Here is a 25,187-nt window from a genome sequence, read left to right on the forward strand (position 1 = left end):
CCCCCCCCCCCCCCAACCCGGCATTCAACCAGCTGCCGCCCGGTCTCCAGCCGCCAACTTGGTCTCCAACAGGCCGAGACTCCGCCTGCACCCGCCACGCCGTCTCCAGCAGCCGCAGCCCCAAGCGAAATCCGGTGACTTCTAACCTCTGTTATTTCGCTATTTCATATTGCATTTTAGTTCATTATTTCATATTCCATTCGTAGTACTATGCTCGTAGTAGCCCGTGTACCTTGACTTGCGTGGGATTTGTGAACATTGTCTGTTGTCTGTGGTTGCTGTTGCTGTGGTCGCTTCTTAGTTTTGCTTCGGGAGTAGTCCTTTGAACGTGTGTGTGCCCTGTATCCCCTTGCTGCTGCTTTGATATTGCCACCGGGTATATCCTTATATTTTCCTATTTTTTCGTGTAGTTGTGGCTGTGGGTGGTAATGGGTGGTTAGGGTCATGTCCGAGGGGGTTGGGGCGTGGGGCTGTGGCGGGGGCGGGAGATGGGGAGAGAGCGGGAGTGGGTGGGAGGCCAAGGTTTGGCCGAGGGGGGGGTAGTGGGGGGCGCGTGGATAGCGACGGTAGGCTGAGGGTTGGGTCTTGGAATATAGGGACCCTTCAGGGGAAGTCCATAGAGCTGGTGAAGATTCTTAGGAAGAGAAGGATCAACCTTGCGTGTGTCCAAGAGACCAAGTGGGTAGGGTCTAAGGCTAGGGATGTGGACGGTTACAAGCTGTGGTACTCTGGGAGCGACAGGCGTAGGAATGGAGTTGGCATCTTGGTAGATGAAGAGCTTAGAGGTCAGGTAGTGGAGGTGAAGAGGATCAACGATAGGTTGATGACTATTAAGTTGGTCATTCGGGGGTTTACCCTGAACGTGTGTAGTGCCTATGCGCCGCATGTGGGATCGGAGGGGGAGGAGAAGATGCGGTTCTGGGAGGCTTTGGAGGACGTGGTGAGAGGCGTGCCCAGTTCGGAGAAGATTGTTGTAGCAGGGGATTTCAACGGGCACATCGGGGCGCTACCGGGAGGCTTTGGGGATGTGCATGGTGGTTTTGGTTTTGGGGAGAGAAATGAAGAGGGGGCGACCCTATTGGAGTTTGCGAGGGCGTTTGGGCTGGTGGTGGTAAACTCGGGCTTCCCGAAGAAGGACGAGCACCTGATCACTTTTCGGAGCGCGATAGCCAGGACCCAGATTGACTTTTTGTTGCTTAGGAAAGGGGATAGGGCGTTGTGTAAAGACTGCAAAGTCATCCCGAATGAGAATCTTTCGACCCAACATAGGCTCTTGGTTATGGATTTGGGTATAAAGAAGAATAGAAAGAGGAGGAGTAAGGAGTGTAGACCGAGAATTAAGTGGGGCGGTTTGACGCCAGTGAATGCGTGGGAGATAGGGGAGAGGGTGGCGGGAATGGGGGTGTGGGAGTGTAGGGGGGATGTGGATAACATGTGGGACAGGGCGGCAACGTGCATCAGGGAGAATGCAAGGGAGGTGTTGGGTGTTTCGAGGGGCCGGGCCGGACATCATCGGGGGGATTGGTGGTGGAATGAAGAGGTGGGGAAGAAAGTGGAGACCAAGAAAGAGGCGTATGCTAAGTTGGTGGAAAGTAAGGACGAAGAAGAGAAGCGGGTAAACAGGAAAGAGTACAAGCTAGCGAGGAAGGAGGCGAAGTCAGCGGTCACGGCAGCTAAGACGGCCGCTTTTGAGAGCTTGTATGCAGGGCTACAGGGGAAAAGAGGGGAGAAAAAGTTGTTCCGACTCGCTAAGGCTAGGGAGAGGAAGGGTCGTGACCTCGATCAGGTGAGGTGCATTAAGGGGGAGGACGGTAGAGTGTTGGTGGAGGACGGCCACATAAAGAAGAGATGGCAGTCGTACTTTCATAGGCTCTTGAATGACGAGGGGGACAGAGCTATTGTGTTAGGGGAACTGGAGCACTCAGGGGAGTGTCGGGATTTTAGCTATTGTAGACGTTTTAAGGTAGACGAGGTTAGACAGGCAGTCCGCAGGATGCGAAGGGGTAGGGCGACGGGGCCGGATGAGATACCGGTGGAGTTTTGGAAGTTCGTTGGAGAGGCTGGTGTCAGGTGGTTGACTGCATTGTTCAATGAAATTTTCAGGACGGCAAAGATGCCCGAGGCGTGGAGGTGGAGTACCATGATCCCCCTCTATAAGAATAAGGGGGACATTCAGTGTTGCAATAACTATAGGGGGATTAAGTTACTGAGTCACTCTATGAAGATCTGGGAGAGAGTGGTCGAGGTGAGGCTGAGACGGATAGTGTCTATTTCGGAAAACCAGTTCGGATTTATGCCCGGCCGCTCGACGACGGAGGCAATCCACCTGGTACGGAGGTTGGTGGAGCAGTATAGGGAGAGGAAGAAGGATCTGCACATGGTGTTCATCGACCTGGAAAAGGCGTACGACAAAGTCCCCAGGGAAGTGCTTTGGAGATGCTTGGAGGTGAGTGGAGTACCGCAGGCATATATCAGAGTAATTAAGGATATGTATGAGGGAGCGAAAACCCAGGTGAGGACGGCGGGAGGAGACTCAGAGCATTTCACTGTCCTGACAGGATTGCATCAGGGATCTACTCTTAGTCCCTTTTTGTTTGCGTTAGTAATGGATGTGTTGACGCGGCGTATCCAAGGGGAGGTGCCGTGGTGTATGCTTTTTGCAGACGATGTAGTCCTGATAGATGAGACTCGAGGGGGTGTGAATGACAAATTAGAGTTGTGGAGGCAAACTCTGGAGTCTAAAGGGTTCAGGGTGAGCAGAACCAAGACAGAGTATGTGGAATGTAAGTTTAATGACGTGAGGCGGGAGGATGAGGTAGTAGTGAGGCTAGAAGCACAGGAGGTTGGGAAGAGGGATAAGTTCAAGTATCTCGGGTCCGTGATCCAGAGTAGCGGTGAGATTGACGAGGATGTCTCGCACCGTATTGGGGCGGGATGGATGAAGTGGAAACTCGCATCGGGGGTGTTGTGTGATAAGAAGGTGCCGCCCAAGCTTAAAGGCAAATTCTATAGGGTGGTAGTCCGTCCGGCCTTGCTGTATGGAGCGGAGTGTTGGCCAGTTAAGAACTCCCACACCCAAAGAATGAAGGTGGCAGAAATGCGGATGTTGCGCTGGATGTGTGGACTGACCCGAGGGGATAGAGTTCGGAATGAGACTATCCAGGAGAAGGTTGGTGTGACTTCAGTGGAGTGTAAGATGCGGGAAGCACGATTGAGATGGTTCGGACACGTGAAGAGGAGGGGCATGGATGCCCCGGTCCGTAGGTGTGAGAGGCTAGCGTTGGATGGTTTTAGACGGGGTAGGGGTAGACCGAAGAAGTACTGGGGTAAGGTGATTAGGCGGGACATGGAACAGTTACAGCTCACCGAGGACATGACCCTAGATAGGAAGGTCTGGAAGATGCGAATTACGGCAGAGGATTAGGGCCAGTTCGGGTCGCTAGTGTAGGGAATTAATTGGTGGAGGTGTATTCCTGTTATGATTCCGTATTCAATGTTCCGTGTTCCGTGTTCCATGTTTATTACGAATATGTGTGCTTTCCTCGGCTTTATATTCCTGCATTCATGCTTTACTCTGTTTTATATTCCTTATGGGTGCCGTATCTATGTTATGTCATCTGCTTCTGTGCTGTACTATGTGTTTGTGTGATATCTCGTGACTTGAGCCGGGGGTCTTTCGGAAACAACCTTTCTACCTCATCAGAGGTAGAGGTATGGACTGCGTACATCTTACCCCCCCCAGACCCCACTAAGTGGGAATACACTGGGTTTGTTGTTGTTGTTGTTGTTGTAACAAGGCCTACTTGGCCATATACGAGAGATATACCAAAAATGAGACACCTAAAAAATATGGGTCACTCCAAAAGACACCCAATCCTCTATACAATCAGGAACTACATGGGTGCAACAAAAGAAAATAAGGGATCAGAGACTACTCCTCAATTGAGAAAAGCTCATCTCCACCTCTTCAAAAGTTCTCTGTCTCTCTTTCAAATAACCCACATTAAAGCAAGAGGAGTAAAGCCTTGTTCCTTCTTCTCATAGCTCCACTCTCCCAACTGAACATCAACTCCTTCACGGATCACGGAATTACCCAAGCGACGCCAAACCATCTAAGGACACCCCCCATAACCTCGTGGCTAATTTGCAATTTACAGAATACGACCCACGTCCTCACTAGTGTCAGTACATCGGAAACACCTGCTCATGAAGACAACTTTTCATTTCTTAAGATTATCCACCATCAGAATCACCCCTCTAGTAGCTAGACATGTGAAAAGCACCAGCTCGGTTACACTAAGCTTGTCCATGTTTCTTCTCAAAAGTTCTACCCCCCACCCCCGAACTCGGAACCAAAATAAGCCATGAAATAAAAAAAGTAACCAAAATAGGCCACCTATTTAATAAGTTACCAAAATAGGCTAAACGTAATAAATTATTATGTTTTATATATTTTTCTTAACGTTCAATTGACAGAGATGAACAATGAAAATACTGTTTGTAAAACATAAATGTAAAACGTAATAATTTATTACATTTTACACGAAAATCAAAAAAAAAATCAGTGTGTTATCACATCACCCTTTATGTCAAATCATATAGTTTGTAATAATTTATTACGAACTACATTACTTTTTGTAAAATGTAATAAATTATTACGTTTTACAAAAAGTAATGTAGTTCGTAATAAATTATTATAAACTATATAAATAACTCATGTCCCTGTCCCATCAAATTTACTGTATTTTAAACGTACCTAACCCCCTTTACTGAACGTTCCCCTTTAATTAGTTCTTTGAAAGGCAAAATGATGTTAAAGTTAATTTTGTGCATTAGTTTGATATGTAATGCGATTGTTCATTTACGTTTAGTGTCGTTGAATTGAAAATTGATGTTGGCTTATGTAATGGTGCATTAGTTTGATAAGATGATGTATTTTGACGAATGTAGTTATATGTCTTTGGCTGATTAAAGCAATATATTTGTAGTTATACTTCTAATATTTCTTGGTTATTGTTGGCTTCTATATGAGAAGAAGATAACTTCTAATATTTTTAGTTATATTGGTTATCGATTTTTAGTCCCTAACGATTTTATTGTCGATTTAACCAATAAGAAATCGATAAGTAACTAACATGAAAAGAAACCGAATCTTAGTTGCAACCAAAATCCTACTTATATATTTATATATATATGGGGTGTAAAATAATAATTTCGTATAATCTTATTGGGTTATTGATTTATAAAAATAATCGAAACCGAATCACTAACATTTTAATTTTTTTAACAAAATCATTAAAAAATCGTTAACCGAATTACGATAAATCAATAACATTTTTATCGGTGCGATTTTTGTACACCCCTAACTTAAATTGAGATTTCTTACTCCATTAATTATAATAAGAAACGTATTTGTGCATGTGAGTCTCCTCAAAACACTAATCGAAAACTACTATGGAACATTAACTAAAAAAAATAATGTCATATTTTTAACACACGAAAAAAAAATATGCAATTCTTTCAAATAATAGCTTACTTCTCTATTTTATTTTTAAAATTTTTGTGTAAAACATAAAAGATTATTACAAAGACACCGTTGAAAACAAAATTCATTCGTTGCTTGGGGTGGGGGGCCGCTGAAAAGTTCTCAAGGAACTAACTAAAGGGAAACGTTCAATAAAGGGGGTTAGGTTTAAAATAAAGTTAATTAGATCGGACGGGGGCAGGTGAATTATTTATATGATTTTTAAAATAAAGTAAAAGGGGTTAGGCTTAAAAAGTAATGTAAAAAAAAAGGGTAGCCCGGTGCACTAAAACTACCGCTATGCGCGGTGTCCAGGGAAGGGCCCCACTACAAGGATGTATCGTACGCAGTCTTACCTTGCATTTCTGCCAGAGACTGTTTCCAAGGCTTGAACCCGTGACCTTCTGGTCACATGGCAGCAACTTTACCAGTTACTCCAAAGCTCCCCTTCTAAAAAGTAATGTAATTCGTAATAAATTATTACAAACTATATGATTTGACATAAAAAGTGATGTGATAACACACTGATTTTTTTTATTTTCGTGTAAAACGTAATAAAAACAATTAGGTGGCTGACCGATTTGTTTAACGATATTTTCAAGACTGCGAGAATGCCCGAGGCTTAGAGATGGAGTACGATGATTCTGTTATATAAAAACAAGAGTGACATGCAAAGTTGCAACAACTATAGGGATATTAAGCTGTTGAGTCACACTATGAAGATTTGGAAGAGGGTGATTGAGCGGCGATTGAGGAGGGTCGTGTCCATTTCGGAGAATCAGTTTGGTTTTATGCCTGATCGCTCGACGACAAAGGCAATCCACCTGGTGAGGAGATTGGTGGAGCAGTATAGGGAAAGGAAGAGGGATTTACACATGGTGTTCATAGATCTGGAGAAGGCGTATGACAAAGTCCCTAGGGAGGTTCTTTGGAGATGCTTGGAGGTGAGAGTGGTCTCGGTAGCGTACATCAGAGCTATTAAGGACATGTACGATGGAGGAAAGACTCGGGTGAGGACGGCTGGAGGAGACTCAGGGCATTTTCCGATCGAGACAGGGTTGCATTAGGGATCGACTCTTAGCCTGTTTCTGTTTGCATTGGTGATGGACGTGTTGACTCTGAGTATTCAAGGTGAGGTTCCTTGGTGTATGTTATTTGCGGATGATGTAGTGTTGATTGATGAGACGCGGGAGGGTGTGAATGAAAGACTAGAGGTTTGGAGGCAAACCCTTGAATCTAAGGAGTTTAGGTTGAGTAGGTCCAACACGGAATATATGGAATGCAAGTTTAGTAACTCGAGTCAGGACGAAGTGGTGGTGAGGTTGGATTCCCAGGATGTTTGTAAGAGGGATAGTTTTAAGTATCTTGGGTCTATAATTCAGGGGAATGGCGAGATTGATGAGGATGTCTCTAAACGTATTGGAGCAGGTTGGATGAAGTGGAGGCTCGCATCGGGAGTGTTGTGTGATAAGAAGGTACACCTTAAGCTTAAAGGTAAGTTCTACAGAGTGGCAGTCTGGCCGGCCATGCTGTATGGCGCGGAATGTTGGCCAGTCAAGAACTCCCACATTCAATGATTGAAAGTGACGGAAATGAGAATGTTGCGTTGGATGTGTGGACTTACTAGAGGGGATAAAGTTAGGAATGAGACTATCAGGGAGAAGATGGGAGTGGCTTCGGTGGAGGACAAATTGCGAGAAGGAAGGCTGAGATGGTTTGGGCATGTGATGAGGAGGGGCACGGATGCCCCAGTTCGTAGGTGCGAGAGGTTAGCTTTGGATGGCTTTAGAAGAAGTAGATGTAAGCCGAAAAACTACAGGAGGGAGGTGATTAGACATGACATGGAGCAGCTTCAGCTTACTGAGGACATGACCCTAGATAGGAAGGTGTGGAGGTCGTGGATAAAGGTAGAAGGCTAGTGTGAGTGTGTGGGTTGTAGCAAGATGTTAGGAGAGCTCTTGTGTAGCCGGATTAGTAAGCATAGGATTGTGTCTATTAGTAGGAGCCCCTAGTCAGTAGAGTTTGTGTGTGGTGAGTGTCTTTGGTCTGTGGGTGCATGTTACTACAAGGTGGGTGTCCTATCTCTTATTTCTTATTTCGAATTACTCATATTTCTCTTATTTCGTATTTTTATGATATCTATTTTATTATTGCTTATTCCTTATTTATGTTATGTCATCCATCTTGCTTCATGTTTCACTACGACCTTGTGTACTATTCTCTAGCCTGAGCCGAGGGTCTATCGGAAACAACCTCTCTACTTCTTCGGAGATAGTGGTATGGACTGCGTACATTTTACCCTCCCCAGACCTCACTTTGTGGGAATACATTGGGTCTGTTGTTGTTGTGTAAAACGTAATAAATTATTATGTTTTACATTACTTTTTTGTAAAACGTAATAATTTATTACGTTTTACAAACAGTATTTTCACTATTCATCTCCGTCAGTTGACCGTTAAGAAATATATATAAAACGTAATAATTTATTACGTTTAGCCTATTTTGGTAACTTACTAAATAGGTAGCCTATTTTGGTCACTTCTTTTATTTCATGGCTTATTTTGGTTCCGAGTTCCCCACCCCGCCGAGAGATGTGGCTTCTTAACCAACAAGAAAGAGGCCTGCTATTACTGTTTACAATTGAATTTATATATCAGATTAGCCAGGAGACAAAAGTTGTGTATATGAGCACAAGTAAAATTCCTTAAAATCTTGCCTGGTCTATAGATCTCTGAGCAATAAGGCGGCGATAATCAACTTCACTGCCAATGAGAACAGTTTCACAATGCTTATCTAGGTTTTTTAGTAGCTTTTGAAAGATCTCCTTTTGCATACCATCCTGAATAACAAAGAAATGTCACAACAAATACTTGATCAGAAAAAGAATAATCACAGATAAATGTAAACAATGTTTCAAGCACATTGAATTAGAGACTTTCATTTTATTCATATTCCATCTAAACTTGCAACAAAAATCAAGTGAGTTGAATTTGAAAATGCAAATGGAATACTCTTCGAGAATGAAAAAGAATAGTGTGTTGCTTTTCCAGAAGTAAATGCACCTGGTTTAAGTCCGTTGGTGCACGATTACTGGTCGCCACCAGAATAGTTCCAGTACTCAATAATCTGCTAAGAATTCCAGATAATGCCACGATGGCAAAAACATCAACTGTCTGTCACCCAAAAGAAAAGGCAATCTTCATCAGATTCATTTCACAACATATAACCCAGCATTAATAAGTTGCTACAACTTTGAGAGTATGTCCACCTTTCATGTTGTAATTCCACAACACAAAATATAGAGAAGGCGGAGACAACCCTAGCAAATAATGGAAGACTTCCACATATACTGGATGGTGTATTTATAACAATAATATTAACCAGATTAAATGAGGTAGTATGTAATACTGAAGCTGAGTTATAGCATGTTTGGGAACTCGGAACCAAAATAAGCCACGAAATAAAAAAAGTGATCAAAATAGGTCAACTATTTAATAAGTTACCAAAATAGGCTAGACATAATAAATTATTATGTTTTACATATTTTTCTTAACGGTCAACTGACGGAAATGAATAGTAAACACTGTTTGTAAAACATAATAATTTATTACGTTTTCCACAAAAATTTAAAAAAAAAAACAATGTTGTCACATCCATCTTTATGTCAAATCATGTAGTATATAATAATTTATTACGTTTTACAAACAGTATTTGTTCTTTGTTATAAATTATTACAAACTACACATGTCCATGTCCCATCAACGTTACTTTTCCTATTTTAAATGTAACTCCCACCCCACTCCACACAGTTAACCGTCCCACCCCACCCCAACCCCTTACCTTATTTTAAATAGTATTAAAAAGTTAATTTTTATAAATAAAAAAATTCAGAATGCGTAATTAAAAATTTCATTTTACAAAAAAGTAGTAAAAAGTTTTAAAATACGGTAAGGGGTTGGGGTGGGGTGAGACGGTTAGCTGCATGGAGTGGGGGTGGGGTTACATTTAAAAGAGGGAAAGTAAAGTTGATGGGAAATGGACAGGTGTAGTTTGTAATAATTTATTACAAAGTACAAACACTATTTGTAAAACATAATAAATTATTACAAACTACATGATTTGACATAAAGATGGATGTGACACAATTTTTTTTTTTTTGTGGAAAACGTAATAAATCATTCCGTTTTACAAATAGTATTTGTAAAACATAATAATTTATTACATTTTACAAACAGTGTTTACTATTCATTTCCGTCAGTTGACCGTTAAGAAATATATATAAAATGTAATAATTTATTACGTTTAGCCTATTTTTGATCTTATTAAATAGGTGGCCTATTTTGGTCACTTTTTTTTATTTTGTGGCTTATTTTGGATCCGAGTTCCATGTTTGGCCAAGCTTATTTTTCCCCAAAAGTGCTTATTTTTCTGAAAAGTGCATTTTAAAAAAAAAAAATGTTTGGCCAAGCTTTTGAGAGAAAATAAGTGCTTTTAGGGAGAAGTAAAAGTTGTTTTTCATAAGCTAAAAAAGTAGTTTCTTCCTAAAAGCACTTTTTTTTTTATAACCATGGTGTCCGGACCAACTTGTGTGCACCTCGACTAATTCCATGAGATACATGCCACCTCCCCACCAGCAACAAGTACCAGGTACCTCTATTCCTAAAAGCACTTATTTGAAAAGCCCTTTTGAGAAAAATACACTTAAAAGCACTTCTCTAAAGCTTGGCCAATCATCAATTGTTGCTCAAAATGTTTTTTGAATTTATTGGCCAAACACGAACTGCTTCTCACAAAAAGTGCTTTATTAAAGAACACTTTTGAAATAAGCACTTTGAAAATAAGTTGATTTTAGAAGCTTGGCCAAGCGGGCTATTAACCGTAGCTAACTTCTTATTATGTTCTTTGGATCCAGTGTGCCTGATAAATTCATTAAGACAGCTCCTGAAGATGTGAAGTTGGCAAAAACCTAGTACATTTTCATACTTAAGTTCAGTAACAATTATACTGTGTGGTGGTATGGTTAGACCATTAGAAAAGTTGTTGTAAACAAAAGCCAACTGTATTTACCTGTATTTCATCAAAGCAAAGGATGCTAGCACCTCTCCTACGATCTGCCTGGTTAACAAGAAACTTGTCAGCTACGTCCAGAAGAATGTTTTTCATCTGCACCTCTTGCTTATATCTTTCTTCAGCAGCTATCCATTCTTTAACTTTTGAATCAAAAGGAAGATTCATGACCCAACCAGAAATACTCGACTGCAGAGACTTTTGTTCCATCTGACTCTTCCAAATTTTATGCATGTGTTCATTAATTTCAAGCATAGCCTGCCAATTGTAACATCTTGAATATATCAGAAGTGCAGTAGATGACAAATATTGAGATCACAGAGCAGAGAGATCGTATTGTTTGACCATAGTATTGAAATGCATGGCATAAGCCGATAAACATTACCATCTACACATAGTGCTTTGTCCATTTAATAAGCATGCTTCAAACATGTTATACAGGTCTCAGTCCTAATGTTTCTTGAAAAATGAGAGAATTTGACAAACTACTCGAGAGTAATCAGATATTAGATCAGACGATTTCAGAAACCCATACTAGCTTGGCAAATTTCTTATTACACTAGACCCACTTCATGCCAGCGACAATGACTGACAAAACCAATATTTTTCAAGACTATTAAGATAATTTCACCACAGAAGCAAAATGGTGGAATAGGAACAGAAGATATAAACAAATTCAGTAGCCCATCAGGTGCCAAAAGGGTTTTAATATTTTGTGCATCAACTCCAGTATGCTTTGCCTCGTATCACATGGAACTCTTACTCATTCATCCTTCATAGACTGATGTATTTTATTGCTGATTATTACTGCACCACTTCACATAAAGAACTAGGAGATTTTCCTATTAAGCAACTACCTGTTATCAACTTCAACTTCAGAAAACTACAAATTATTAACTTTCCATATCAAAATAATGTCGGTCTACCAATTATTTCTGTACATACTAAAATAATATTGGATACTACATATCATCTACTTGTGGTTGTGGGATAGACAGTCTCGCCTTGCAATTTGTCAAGTTTGACCTGTGAAATTTTGCTTATAAACACAATTGTGAGGAAGTGCAGTTCAGGATATGACAGACAAAAATTTTCAGGAAATTGAGATGAATTTTGTCATGCATGTATAGAACATGAAAAGTACTGACATGAAATGGGCCCTCAAAGAGCAGTTTGAAAAAAAAAAAGAGGGAGCGGGGGGTCTCTTAAGAGCGTGGAATGGATATATAGGGCTTATAGCTGACCCCAACTAGTTTGGTTTGAGTAGTTGTTCGATTGATTGAATGATTGGTTGATATGTGGAATGTGACAAATCAAGTCAAAATATAGGCCCAAACAAGCACTTACCTCGTGAAAGTGAAACCTTCTTCGATGTTTAACAATTGCCTCACTAGCCTTATAAAACATATCCATAAGCATTGTCTTCCCTACATGAAGTCCAATAAATAGTCAGATTTGTTTATGTCTCTGAGTGAAGCATGGCTGATACTGATAATAAAAGCTAATAAAAGTAAATTTTCAACATTATAGAAAATGGGGATGAGATGAATTTGTACAGCATGTATGATCTACCATGCCGTATAAATAGACAAGAATCAATTGTACCACTCCCAACATTGCCATATAGATATAGCCCTTTTGGGGCTGGAGGAGCAGCAGGACGTCGACCGACTTGTGAGTCTAACTTCTTCTCGCGATTGAGATATGAAACCCATTTGCCCACTCCTTCTTCCACATCTTCTGGTTTCCTGAGCCAAAAAGAAAATGATAATTACAGCAACTGAATTTATACTTTATACTTACGGCAGTGATATACTTTCTTTAGAAAAGAGAATGTGATAAACCAAAACACTCAACGTGTTCAAAGTTTCAAGAAGGTAAGACCACCATATCCCTTTAATTCCTTTATGGATCCCTTTGAGAACCAAAACTATTTCACTTTGTTAAGAAAAAATTAAGACTAAGTTTATTTAAAGTAAAGAAACTATGACCAACAAAAATTGTTGCATGGAAAGCATTCTCATAAGAATGTTGAAAAATGTACACTAACCGAGACATCCATCTTTGGAAAATATTGCGAGATTTGTTTATTGGTTTAAATGCACCTTGTTGTTTGGCTTCAGCTTCCTCCATAAGAAGCTTACGCCTCCAACTTTCCCTATTATCCTCCCATTGTGCAAGTTTTGCCTAAAAGCATGGAAATTAAAAACAAAACCTTCGGAACAATACTGAATCGATAACTTCAATATGAAGTTCATTATCACAATATAAAACTCTCACATGATATTCCTCCATATCCTTTTCATATTGCTCCAACCTTCCAAGCAGATTTTCTAGTTCAGAAGCAACCTTTTCCTGGTAAGGATCATGCTGCAGCTTCCCCTGTTCAACAAGACTCCTGTAATGTGCAAGAAGTCCTGAAGAAAGAGCAGCATTACTTTGCAACAACAACAACAACAACAACAAACCTAGTATATTCCCACATAGTGGGGTCTGGGGAGGGTAAAATGTACACAGTCCATACCACTACCCCCGAAGAAGTAGAGAGGTTGTTTCCGATAGACCCCCGGCTCAAGACAAAGGACAATAGACAAAAGTTGCAAGCATACAACATGATAAAAATAACAGAGATACAACCACCACAAAAATAAAGTACATTAACCAACAAAGGACACCCCCTCCCCACAACCCTAGCATTACCAACCAAGCTACACCAAACTCTCCTAACTACAGCCTAAGACTTGACCACACACCTTAGCCCTCTATCCTAATATTCTTCCTCCAAACCTTCCTATCGAGGGTCATGTCCACAGTGAGCAAGCTTATAAAACAAGAACGATCAACGAGAAGAGTAAAATAACCTGCCAATATGCGTACAATTTTTCTATTATTCATGTATCCGTTAACTATCAATATGGAATATAATTCAGACTCAATTTTTCTCTCTTTCACATTATGTGTACATGTATTACTAATTAGATGAATCTTTCTTCGACATAATAGTTGCTATGAGTAAAACTCAAGAAAAGAATTGATTATATACTTGACTGAAATATTTCAACAGGAGAATAGAACATAAAAATCTTTTATCAGCAAGAACATAAGTTTTCAAGATTTTTCTTATCATTTATTTGGTAATATAAAGAATCTAAGCACAGAATATTTGTAGACGTTTCACTTACCAAATAAGAGCTATAACAACTACATCAAACAAAATAAAAATAATAGTACTAGAAGTTGTATAGATCTTTTACTGGCATAAAAAATTGTACTAGCCTAAAAGACTCCTAGAAAGCACAAAAGCTAAAGTAATCAAACTAACATGACACAACATATTTATAAACAGTTGACATTGCCTACATAGACCTATACCAGATGGAGGTCGACACATGAAATGACAAATCATCTCAAGCGACCACCTCTCAGTTTATCCTCAATGTGTGCTACTTGAACCTTATGGTTATTTTTTATCTAGTCTAATCTTGTATGACTGCATATCCATTTTAACATCTGCATCTCTTCCACACTCATTTTCTAGATGTGTTGGACTCTTTAGCATCCCAATATCAACTCATATAACATTGTTGGTCATATAATTAGTCCAGGGAACTCATCTTTCACTTTTATACACATCCTCCTATCACATAACACCTGGTAGCACTTCTCAATTTCAACCATTCAATTTGGATACTATGTGTAGCATCTTCATTTATCATTTCATTCTCCTAGAACAACAAGACTAGATACAAACAAATATGTAATTTCAGAATTGACTGGATGCACTTTGGCTAAACAAGTGTGCAGCAGAAGCTTACTGAAGCAATAGATCTAAAACACACTCAAATTGTATATTTCTTATCTAGATTAAGATTTAACAGTTTTCAACTTTCTCAAGCATTGCACCTCCACAATCATAGTGTCCTAAGAATTCACCTTTTATGGTTGTGGCAAGGTATGATACGGGAGGAAAGATAAAAGGGAAGACGCAATGATGATCAACCATGAAAATTTCCTTGTCCACATAAATAATTGAGCCTTCTGCTAGCGCCCTGTGAATGAAGACCCGTACTCTCAAGCATTATCATCTCCGACGTACAATGATAAGCTCACGTCTATGGTCATGATGAATCACACTCGAGAATATACACAGGAGCACTAGAATAGCCAATCTCGGTGGAGATGAAAATGGCAATTGGCTACGACATAAGCAAGTTAATTCCCCCTGACACCTAAACTATACCAATTTACCTTCTCCCAGCTCTACCTCAATTTATCATGCTTTCTTAGTATTTTGCCATGTTTTCCTCACTTCCATTATTTTTGCTTTGATATGCCTTTCCTTGAGACGAGAGTCTATTACAAACCACCTCTCTACGTCCCAAGATAGGGATAAGGTCTGTGTACAATCTACTCTCCCTAAACACCACTTGTGTATATGTTTTTGTATCTCTAAGTCAATTTGATAGGAAGCGAAGATTATTCACACTAGATTGACTATTAGCTTTAAACAATTCCACAAAAAATTCTCTTAATTAGAAAAAATTATAATTCTCCTCTTTATACTTGATCTGAATCTGCTAATTTGGGTGTTGATGTATATAGAGTTACAATCACACACTTGCATTTGATTCAACTTTGGTCCAATTTTCATGAAATCCAATTTAATCATCAAGAATTGTTACAGACACCTGAATTCATAGCTTATTCACTAGAAAACAGATGGACAACAAAAAGCTGAAACTCAGATAAAAATATAACAGCAAAAAGGAGCAATCTTTCCAATGAAATCACATTTAAAGAGGTATAGAGTGCCGCCCATTTATCCAAGTAAAGGCCCATCAACTTCTGTTTTAAGTTAAAAAAATTAAATAGACAAGAGAGAATAATGAGGGGACAGGGGGACTGACCAGGAGGATTGTTCGAGGGAGAAGGGGAATTGCTGTAAAAATAAAGAGCATTATTATTGTTATTGCTGCTGCAGTATTTGGAGGGTCTATTAGAGAATCCAATAGAAAGAAAAACAGAAAGCTTTCTCATTTCACCAACCGATACAGGTCCTTGTTTCGAATCACAAGAGCAGAAAGAACGGGGTACCCGGTTTGTTACAAATTTGTTCAAGAGGCAAGAAAATCACAGACGTGGCCATACTAGGGGCCAATCATTCTGGTCTTCGCTTTGCATTCCTTTTCATTATTATAATACGTTAGTTCCACCTTTGTTTGTATCCCATCGAATGGAAATAGACAAGGCCAGAACTACTTTTACTAGGCTAAAGAGGCCATCCCAAAACTCTATTTCTACTGCCTTGTTTAATACTCCTTCGAACAATGCTAGTGGCTATAATGCCACACTTCTCTGTAATGACGCATATTAGTATAAGATAATATCTCTTTATTACCAAAAAAAAAAAACAGATTTTGATTCTATCTGCAATATCTTCATCGATCATTCCATTCTCCTAGAATAACGAGCCTAAATATCTGAATTGTTTGAACTTAGGCATCACAACCCCGTCTAATCTCACCTCAGTGGGTTTCGGCCGTTAAGTGAAATACCAGTGTGTCCTTTCTCGTTCTATATCTTATAATGGACAATCTGTTGCCAATTCATCAGCTTAAAGGGGAAACAGCTAAACAGATACATAATTCAAGAATTGACTCGATGCACTTTGTCAAAACAAGTGTGGAGCAGAAGCTTACTGAAGCAACAGACCCTAAAACACACACGCATTGTATATTTCTCATGCAGAACAAAATTTAAAAGTTCTCCATTTTCTCGAGCATTGCATTTCAGCAATAGGTGCATTTCCACACCTATTGCTGCGATGAGTCACACTTTCAAGTATATACATAGTGCCGTGGCACTAGATTAACCTAATCTTAGTATAATGAAAATGACAATTGCTTACGAAATAAGCAAGTAAGCCCCCCCCCCCCCCCGGCCCGTTACACACTTAATTTTACCGATTAACCTTCTCCAGCTCTAGCTCAATTCGATAGGAAATGATAATTACTCACACCAGATTAACGAACAACTAGCAGTGTTCATGTAACAACCGAATGTATCTTCAATCAATTCCACAACAAACTCTCTTAAGATTTAGGAAAAAATCTTATTGTGTCTGAACCAGCTGACTAATTCCATGAGATACGTGCCTATTCAGTAGAAAGTAGAGGAAGGAAAAACTGAAAGTGTGATAAAAGTGAATACAAGAGAATAGAGAATTGAGGGGACTGACCAGGAGGATTGTTGGAAGGAGAAGGGGAATTGCTGTAAGAACAAGGAGCATTATTATTATTAACAATATTGCGAAATTTGGATGAATTATGAGCGAATCGAATAGAAAAAAACAGAGAAAGCTTCCTCATTTCACCAACAGACCGAAAACTGGTTGAGAAGGAAGAATGGGGATTCATTAGAAAAGTGCGCCAATTTGTTGGAGGAGGAAACGAAAAGGACAGACGTGGCCATACCAGGGTCCACTCGTTTTTGTCCTCTCTCTCTCCATCATCACCTTAATTCACCTAACCTTACCTTAATAATTCTCAAATTTTTCTATTTTCACATGTTTGATAATATTTGCCTATTTTATAAAATTAATGATAATTTATTTATTTTATTTTTATATTAAATATAATTCATTATCTAATATATTTTTAAAATATTAAATTTATTATATTCAAAGAATAATATGTTCAAATTATCTATATTATTTACTATTTTTCAATTCTTGTATCAATAGGAAAAAAAATAAACAAGTAAAGATAAACGAAAAAGATATAGTTTAAATATAAATAAGTATGGATTGCGTACATCTTACCCTTCCCAGACCTCACTATATGAAAATACACTGAATTTATTATTGTTGTTGTTGTCTTTGTTTGTTACCCACTTCATTTCCTATTAATTGTCATTCTTTTTAAAAATATTTATTTTAATTTAATTGTTCAAGTTTCAAAATTAAAAATATTTTATACATGTGTTTACCATTTTATCATTGATAGGACCATTAAACATATCCATGCTTTTAGAAATTATTAAATAGTGCATAAATGATTTCAGTTCTCCAAATTAAAGTTAAGTACTTTCTCTGTCCCAAATTTTCTAGTTTGATTTCTCATTTTACTTATCTTTTTTCATTAATCAAGAAGAAACAAAAAAAAATCGTGTTTTAACCTTTGCATTAGTTACTTTAAATTAAAATGTAAAAATTATTTAATAGAGTACTATAATAAACTAGTCATATTATTAATTATTTTTTTTAATTAATGTGTCATCTCAGTGGCGGATCTACCCTTTACCGAGGGTTCATCTGAACCCCTTCGGCGAAAAATTATGTTATATATGTATGGTTAAAGTTATTTTTTAGGTATATATATTTACTTATAAACTTTTTCGTGAATATCTTAATTCCGTTACTGCATTATTTTAATTTGGAATGAATAATTTGGGAGGAATAAAGTAATTATTACTAGCCTCAATTATAAATATGAGATGAAGTAATATATATGGAATTTCAGTGTTTTATTATTGCATTCATTATTGTGCTTCAAAATGCATATAAGGATGCGTCAAGTCCACAGAATACAATACATGTAAGTTTTGTAAAACAATATGCAACAACCATCCCTCCAAACAAAACGTATTGGGTCAAGCCTTGCTCTTTCATTCCTTTATGCTACACACCTCGCTTTGGTTCAATTCAATCTCAAGAAGTGACAGTCTCGACACTGTGAAGAAGCGGACTTGCCACCAAATGTGTACAAATTGCAAAGAAGAGCTGACCCAGTACCAGTAGTACATCATTTTTGGAGAATGAAAGTCATATACTAGCATTGATGGCATCAAACAAATGCAGCATTTACCCTCAAAATCAAACATACGAGCAGCAGAGCAATACTGCTTATCGCTCCTCCAACTCTGTAATTCTCTACCCAAACTCCTTCAACTCCAATCCCATATCATCAAATCAGGCCTTCAAAACAATCCCCTTCTCCTCACTAAATTCACCTCCATTTCCTCTAACTATAACGCCGTTTCTCACGCTTCATCATTGATTTTCTCCCCGTATGTTGAACCCCGTTTCTTTGATGCCTTTCTTTTCAACACCATTATACGAAGTTACGCTTTTACTAATGAATTTAAGGTTGATGGGTTGTTTTTTTATTGTAAAATGTTGAGGTATGGTATTTGGCCGAATAAGTTTACGTACCCTTTTGTGCTTAAGGCTGTTGCTGGACTCGGTGAGTTGAAATTAGGGGAAACGGTTCATGGGTCAGTTGTGAAATTTGGGTTTGATGACGATTCTCATGTTTTGAATACGTTGGTGCATATGTATTGCTGTTGTAATGGTGGGGTTGAGTATGCGCGGAAGGTGTTCGATGAAATGCCTAAGTGGGATTCGGTAGGGTGGAGTGCGATGATTGGTGGTTATGTGAGATGGGGTTTGGCTAGTGAAGGTGTAAGGTTGTTTAGGGAAATGCAGGTTGTTGGGGTGGAACCTGATGAAGTTACGATAGTTTGTTTGTTGTCTGCGTGTATAGATTTGGGTGCGCTCGAGCTAGGGAAGTGGCTCGAGGGGTATATCAAGCGGAAGAATGTTCGGAAGAGTGTTGTTCTTTGGAATGCTTTAATTGATATGTTTGCAAAATGTGGTGATGTTGATAAAGCTTTGAGTTTGTTTAGGAGTATGAGCGAAAGGAATATTGTTTCTTGGACTTCCGTTATAGACGGTATGGCAATGCATGGACGAGGAACTGAGGCTGTTTCGTTATTTGAGGAGATGAAGAAAGACAGGGTTGTACCTGATGATGTTTCCTTTATTGGGTTACTTACTGCTTGTAGCCACTCTGCTTTAGTTGAGCAAGGTAAAGGATATTTTCATTCGATGACGAAGGAATTTGGGATATCGCCTAAGATAGAACACTACGGATGCATGGTTGATCTATTATGCAGAGCTGGACTTGTGCAAGAAGCATTGGATTTTGTTCAGAGAATGCCTATCAAGCCAAATCCAGTAATTTGGAGAACACTTATTACTGCTTGTCGTGCTCATGGTGAGCTGAAGCTTGGTGAAAAAATAACAAAAGAGGTGATAAAACATGAGCCAACACACGACTCTAATTACATACTACTTTCTAACATTTATGCAAAAATGTTTTCTTGGGAGAAGAAGATCATGATTAGGGAAGTGATGGCGAAGAAGGGGATGAGAAAGGTTCCAGGGAGTACTATGATTGAGCTAGCCAGTGAAATCTTTGAATTTGTGTCGGGAGACAAAAGTCATAGTGAGTACAAAATTATTCATCAGATGGTGGATGACATTGGTAAGGAGATTAGAAGAGCTGGATTTGTTGCTTCAACATCAGAAGTGCTACTTGATCTCGATGAGGAAGATAAAGAGGGGGCTGTAAATAGGCACAGCGAAAAGCTTGCTATTGCATTTGCCCTTATGAAGACACCTCCTGGAACTCCTATCCGAATAGTGAAAAACTTAAGAGTCTGTGAAGATTGCCACTCTGCAACTAAATTCATCTCGAAGGCCTACAAGCGAGAAATATTGGTTAGGGACAGGAACCGATTTCACCGCTTCATAGATGGGGTTTGCTCATGCAAAGATTTCTGGTAGCTTAATGTGCATGACGTTGAGATCAATATCAGTCATGTCAAGCCAAGAGTATCTTTTCATTAGCATTGTTAGCAGAGAGGCTTATTCAATATGCATGATCTTCTTGCATAAATGATGAAACTAAAAGTGTGATGCCACAAAAGAAGATATAACTTGAGACGGTCTAAACCCAGAACCTGTGGGACATTATTTTGGCTGTTGTAGGCTGTGCTTCACCTATGAGTTCCTGCTGTATCTTGGTATCTCTGTGGAGGCATTGTTTCGATGAAGATGTTGTTAATCATGGCATTCTGGCATGCTTGGCTTCCTTAAACATCATCGTGAATGCAGGTATACTCAATTGGTTGTCTTTGACTTGTACATGACATTAATCCTGAACAAAGGTGATGGATGCATGAGGGTTTTACAATTGACAAACAGAGCTAGTGCTCATAATAATAGTTGGAATATCCGTAATAAATTTAGCTCAGCTCAGGAAGATGCTTTGAGAAGGGAAGCCTTGGAGCAACTGTAAGAGTTGTTTCACCAGGATGTCACGGATTCAAGCCATGGAAACAACCTCTCGTAGAAATATAAGGTTACATATGATGGATCAAATATGGTATGACCCTTCATCAGAGCCTACATATAGCAGGAGCTTTGTGCTATTGGATGAATGTTCCTTTGTCAAGGAAGACGCTGTTAAGATTATGTATTTGTAAATGGCTTTGATTCGTAAAATCTCATCTTTTCTTTAAAATTAAAGGAAGGATGCAGGCACATATTTTGCTTAAAAAACCATATTGTTGGTATTGATTATTCAATCTGCCAAATACGAGAAAAATAGTTTTCTTTGAAGTTCTACGAAGAACTACTACTGTGGACTCCAATGTATTACAACTTCCGTTAGATTCATCCATATATGATGAGAAATAACAATGAACAAGAAGAGAAATGGCGTGAAATGTTAAGAGTTTTTGCGCAGCTGCTACACTAGCTTTTTACCTTATCACACTTCACGTTAGGCATTCATCTTTTTAATCCAGGTGAAAGTTGGCGAGCAGGGCTTGCTTAACCGGATACATGGAAACATCCATCAATGTCACGTTGAAATGTCTTAAAAGTTCATGATTCATGAACAATCATGCTCCAAACACCACTGAAATCATAAAATGGACTAGAATTCAAAATGCATAAAGGTTCACAAATAATAAGTGACGACCTTGGTAGTGATAGGAATAAAAAGTTGTTTGTGTAAAAGTTGGCAACATTTATGGCTTAAAAGTTAACTTTATTGCAAGAATCATGAGTTCACTTGCATTAAAGTGTGTTATTTCAGTCTGTAGAAAGAGGAAAGGATAAAATTATCCCAATAAAAATGAGACTCCTATGAACTTATGCCGGCTATGCTCAAAAATTTTAACTTAGCAGAAAAAAAAAAGTATTAAATCCTCCTTCCCATTTTACGTGGCATCCTTTGACTTGACATAATATTTAAGAGAAAAAAAAAAGACTTTTGAAATTTATGGTTTAAAATTTTGTGGTCGTAAATAATTTTATTAAACATAAAAAAGGGAATTTTGAAGTAATGTTTTTTCTAATTATAGTAAGGTGACCTTCACGTAATAGTTATGAATATTTTTTTCTTCAAACAGTTAAAGGATCAATGAACTAAGAAAACAAAATTATCATCAATGAACTAAAGGAAAAAAATTATCACAAGATTGTTACTATCAATGCACCGGTAACTAGTAATATTAATTATTACTTCATAAACTTTATTATTTTGGCGATGTAACAAAATTCCAATATATATTAACTATGCCTCTCCAAAATGGGGTTGGATCCCGTCATGTACCATATCCCGACTAGGAAAGAAGTTAATTTAATCTAATTTTATTTCGAAAATTAGTTAAATTGACTTTTGAAAATATTTTGGAGTGGAAGGGAGTTGTTGCAACTTACAAACCAAGCCCAGAATACCTTCACAACTCCTTCACAGTGGAAGAGGGAAGGAGAAAAAAGATTGTCATCAGGCAAAACTTGTAAGCTGAACAAACATAGAATCATAGAAACAGCTATAAAGGTATCTAAAATATTAACTCTTTAACTACTAGGAGTAACACATAAATTTATAAATTTGCACTCAAACACAAGAACCAAAAAAAAAAAAATCCTGCCACTAATATAAAGTTTAATTAGTACTACTTCATACCCTTTTCTCAATATTCCTATTTTCTTCAACCAAACTCAAAAACTAGGCGTTTGCATCACCCTTCTGTTCTCTTTTCTGTCAACAAAACCACACCTTCTTCTTCATCATTCTGCTGAGCACTCTTCTTTTCTGCAGTTTCTTTAGCTTTCAACATCTGCAATTTCTGATGATTATAATAAGCAACTCCCAAGAATGCCAATCCATAACCAATCAAGTTCAATGGTGTCACAGAATCCTTAATAACTGACCAAGAAAATGCTATAAGCAACCAATCTTTAACCACCCCACCAATATTCATAGTCAATGCTGATGTCTTTCCAACAACCAAGAAAACAGCCAAGTTCAATGCAAATGCACACAAACAATTAGTACCAAATATCGTAAAATCAACATTTAATCCAACACCCCTCATATAACTTTCCCTCAACACCGGATATTCCACGAATACCCACGGCATTGACAAGAAAATCAAACAACTTGGTGCAACATAGTACAATGTAGCAATAGGGTTCAGTTTAATTCCTCTTGAACTCAACAAGATCTGTATCATCACCAACCTAGTTGCCTCAACCACAACCGCAAGCAACTGCAGCGTAACACCATACGCATCAAACTTCGATTCACCATAAGCAGCTATAGCTACCCCAACTGAAATAGCCAACATGTTACACATGGTAGATTTCTTGAAACTATCTTTTTTCAACAATATACCAATGGTATACACAGCAACAGGCATTAATGCTTTAAGCATTTGGATGAATGAAACAGATAGATAAATATAAGCAGAATTTGATAGCCATAATGAAAGTGAGTAAAGTGCACCAATAGGAAGCACACATGTTAAGTAGACTTTTCTGGACAAGGTGAAAAGCTCGACAAGTTTAAGGATACGTACGATGAGGAAAGCTAATGAAGAACAAAAAGCCATGTGAATCATTGTAAGGGAAATTGGAAAAGGCCAATTGTATAGTTTTTTATCAAGAATATATTTGTTGTATACAATTACTGTAGCAGAAAGGACAATCCATATGGCTAAGTAAGTGTATGAAAGAATTATTTTTTTCAGTACTCCGCCGGAGTGGGCGGTGGCTTTTGCCATCATGGTGGTGGTACACGGTGGAGGAAGGAAGGGTTGGGGGTGGGGGAAAGGGTGATATTGAGAGTTTGATGAGAAGGGGGAAAGGGTGAAGGATATATGTAGGGAAGTGTTATTATGTAATTTGAGTATAATTATAATTGTGGTAAATCTAATTTAATACAATTAGGATACTTATAAATGACAATTTAATTATTAGCATCTAATAGTTATATGGGAGTCAATTCCTTTTATTGTCACTCAACTTAGCAAAATGTTTCATTAAAGTCAATTATCTTTTTTTTATTCCAATAATATCATTCAAGTTTTTTCATTTTACTTATAAACTAATAATTGTTAAAAGTGACTCAAAAAATGATCAAAATAGTCCATCAAATTTGAAATTTGAATTTAAATAGTCCTTATTTTTACATGAAATATTAATAGGCCTTCAATTATTTTTACCTTTTTACTTCTTAAATTAGTTTTAATATATTTTATCAATAAGTGCATAATATAATTTAAAGTGAACAGAAATCATAATATTAAAAATGAACTAAAAAGACAAAGAATGTTAAATTAGAGCTTAAAATAGGTAGTTATATTTTAAATGAAATAAATAAGAAGTACATTTATTGTCCAAATTGGTAAATGTATTCAATTTTTACAGTCAAGTTGACGAGGCGATATAATTTTCTCTAAAATAATATCACAAGATTGATAAAAATAATATTGAAGCCTTAAAACATATTTAAGTTACGAAATAGTTATATAAAATCACCTAATTTTATTTGATAGTGAATGATTGATGTTATTGTCATGGTATTTGTTAATATGCATTATTTTTTAAAATAAAAATTCTTTAAAATATTTATATCTTGTTCTTCTACTAGCAAGAGATCCTATTTTTTTTTTTATTTGTAGGATTCTGTATGAATTATAATTTTTTTCGATAATAATTTAAAATAGAAGAAACTAACAACTTACTTGGACTATTTTATCAAAAATAAAGATTAATCCTAAAATGAATAAATATAGAATATTATTTTATTATTGAACTCCTAAGTTTCCAAATAAATGCAGTACATATAAATTTATTTCTAACAATTTTAATTGTAATTTTTTGTGAACGTTGTTAGATTTAATATCGCAGTTAGAAGTTGAAAGAAGATTGCACTCACTAAGTTTTATAGTTGAAAAGTTATTGATATTTCGTATTGTTAGCTAATAAGGATCATTTAAATTCAACGTTCAAACTTAAGGGACTTTTTTGATCATTTTCTCTCATCTTGAGTCACTTTTAGCAATTATTGATTTTTAAGAAAAATGCATAAAGTTCGATGATATTATTGGAACAAAAAAAAGATAAATGACTTTATTGGGATATTTCCTTAAGTTGAGTGACAATATGAGGAATTTACTCAGTTATATAGTTATGAAGTTATGTGTAAAGACTCTTACAAAGTAATTCAAAATTTTTGTTCTTTATTAAAATACTTCGCAATATATAAAATTATTTTTTCTTCTTTTTTAAAATTATTATTTAATTATGTTTATAATATTTTAAAGTAAGAAATCCTCATATATATGATAAGTTTTACAAATTAAGAAATTTTAAAATATACGGTGACAACTAACAACAAATATATGGTAAGAATTAGTTTTAAGAAAAATTAATGAAGTACTCGTGTTTTTTTTT

The 25,187-nt window shown here is 37.4% G+C and overlaps 3 protein-coding genes across 9 annotated transcripts in view; 1 reads left to right on the top strand and 2 right to left on the bottom strand.

Annotated features, from left to right (window-relative positions):
- Window positions 1–17,114, bottom strand: part of LOC107872850 (AFG1-like ATPase) — a 26,242-nt gene extending 9,128 nt beyond the window's left edge. For 3 of the 7 annotated variants that reach the window (XR_007056530.1, XR_007056531.1, XR_001675005.2), the window contains exons 1-8: window positions 16,830–17,114; window positions 12,872–13,008; window positions 12,642–12,778; window positions 12,164–12,339; window positions 11,939–12,018; window positions 10,592–10,849; window positions 8,587–8,697; window positions 8,241–8,363 (exon numbers count right to left, since the gene is read on the bottom strand). Coding sequence is in view for 4 of the 7 variants with exons in the window: in XM_016719483.2 (XP_016574969.2) it covers window positions 8,241–8,363; window positions 8,587–8,697; window positions 10,592–10,849; window positions 11,939–12,018; window positions 12,164–12,339; window positions 12,642–12,778; window positions 12,872–13,008; window positions 16,830–17,007 (1,200 nt within the window). In the remaining 3 variants the exon portion in view is untranslated. The remainder of the gene's footprint in view (window positions 1–8,240; window positions 8,364–8,586; window positions 8,698–10,591; window positions 10,850–11,938; window positions 12,019–12,163; window positions 12,340–12,641; window positions 12,779–12,871; window positions 13,009–16,829) is intronic. The other 4 variants (XM_016719483.2, XM_016719484.2, XM_047413612.1 and 1 more) reach the window with 4 other exon arrangements.
- Window positions 17,115–18,129: 1,015 nt separating this feature from the next.
- Window positions 18,130–21,063, top strand: LOC107872848 (pentatricopeptide repeat-containing protein At4g21065). Its single transcript, XM_016719481.2, has one exon. The coding sequence runs from the start codon at window positions 18,444–18,446 to the stop codon at window positions 20,217–20,219; it is 1,776 nt and encodes a 591-aa protein (XP_016574967.1). The 5' UTR covers window positions 18,130–18,443; the 3' UTR covers window positions 20,220–21,063.
- Window positions 21,064–22,309: 1,246 nt separating this feature from the next.
- LOC107872849 (probable sugar phosphate/phosphate translocator At4g32390) lies at window positions 22,310–23,582 on the bottom strand. The gene has a single exon (XM_016719482.2). It carries the CDS (start codon window positions 23,513–23,515, stop codon window positions 22,469–22,471), a length of 1,047 nt encoding a protein of 348 aa, XP_016574968.2. The 5' UTR covers window positions 23,516–23,582; the 3' UTR covers window positions 22,310–22,468.
- Between the last annotated feature and the right edge of the window lie 1,605 nt (window positions 23,583–25,187).

This window comes from Capsicum annuum, chromosome 6, assembly GCF_002878395.1.
Source record: "Capsicum annuum cultivar UCD-10X-F1 chromosome 6, UCD10Xv1.1, whole genome shotgun sequence".
Lineage (NCBI taxonomy): Eukaryota > Viridiplantae > Streptophyta > Magnoliopsida > Solanales > Solanaceae > Capsicum > Capsicum annuum.

What these genes read in the sequence shown, in the direction of transcription:
- LOC107872848 (XM_016719481.2), top strand. Translation starts at nt 18,444, where the DNA reads ATGCAGCATTTACCCTCAAAATCAAACATACGAGCAGCAGAGCAATAC.
- LOC107872849 (XM_016719482.2), bottom strand. Translation starts at nt 23,515, where the DNA reads ATGATGGCAAAAGCCACCGCCCACTCCGGCGGAGTACTGAAAAAAATA.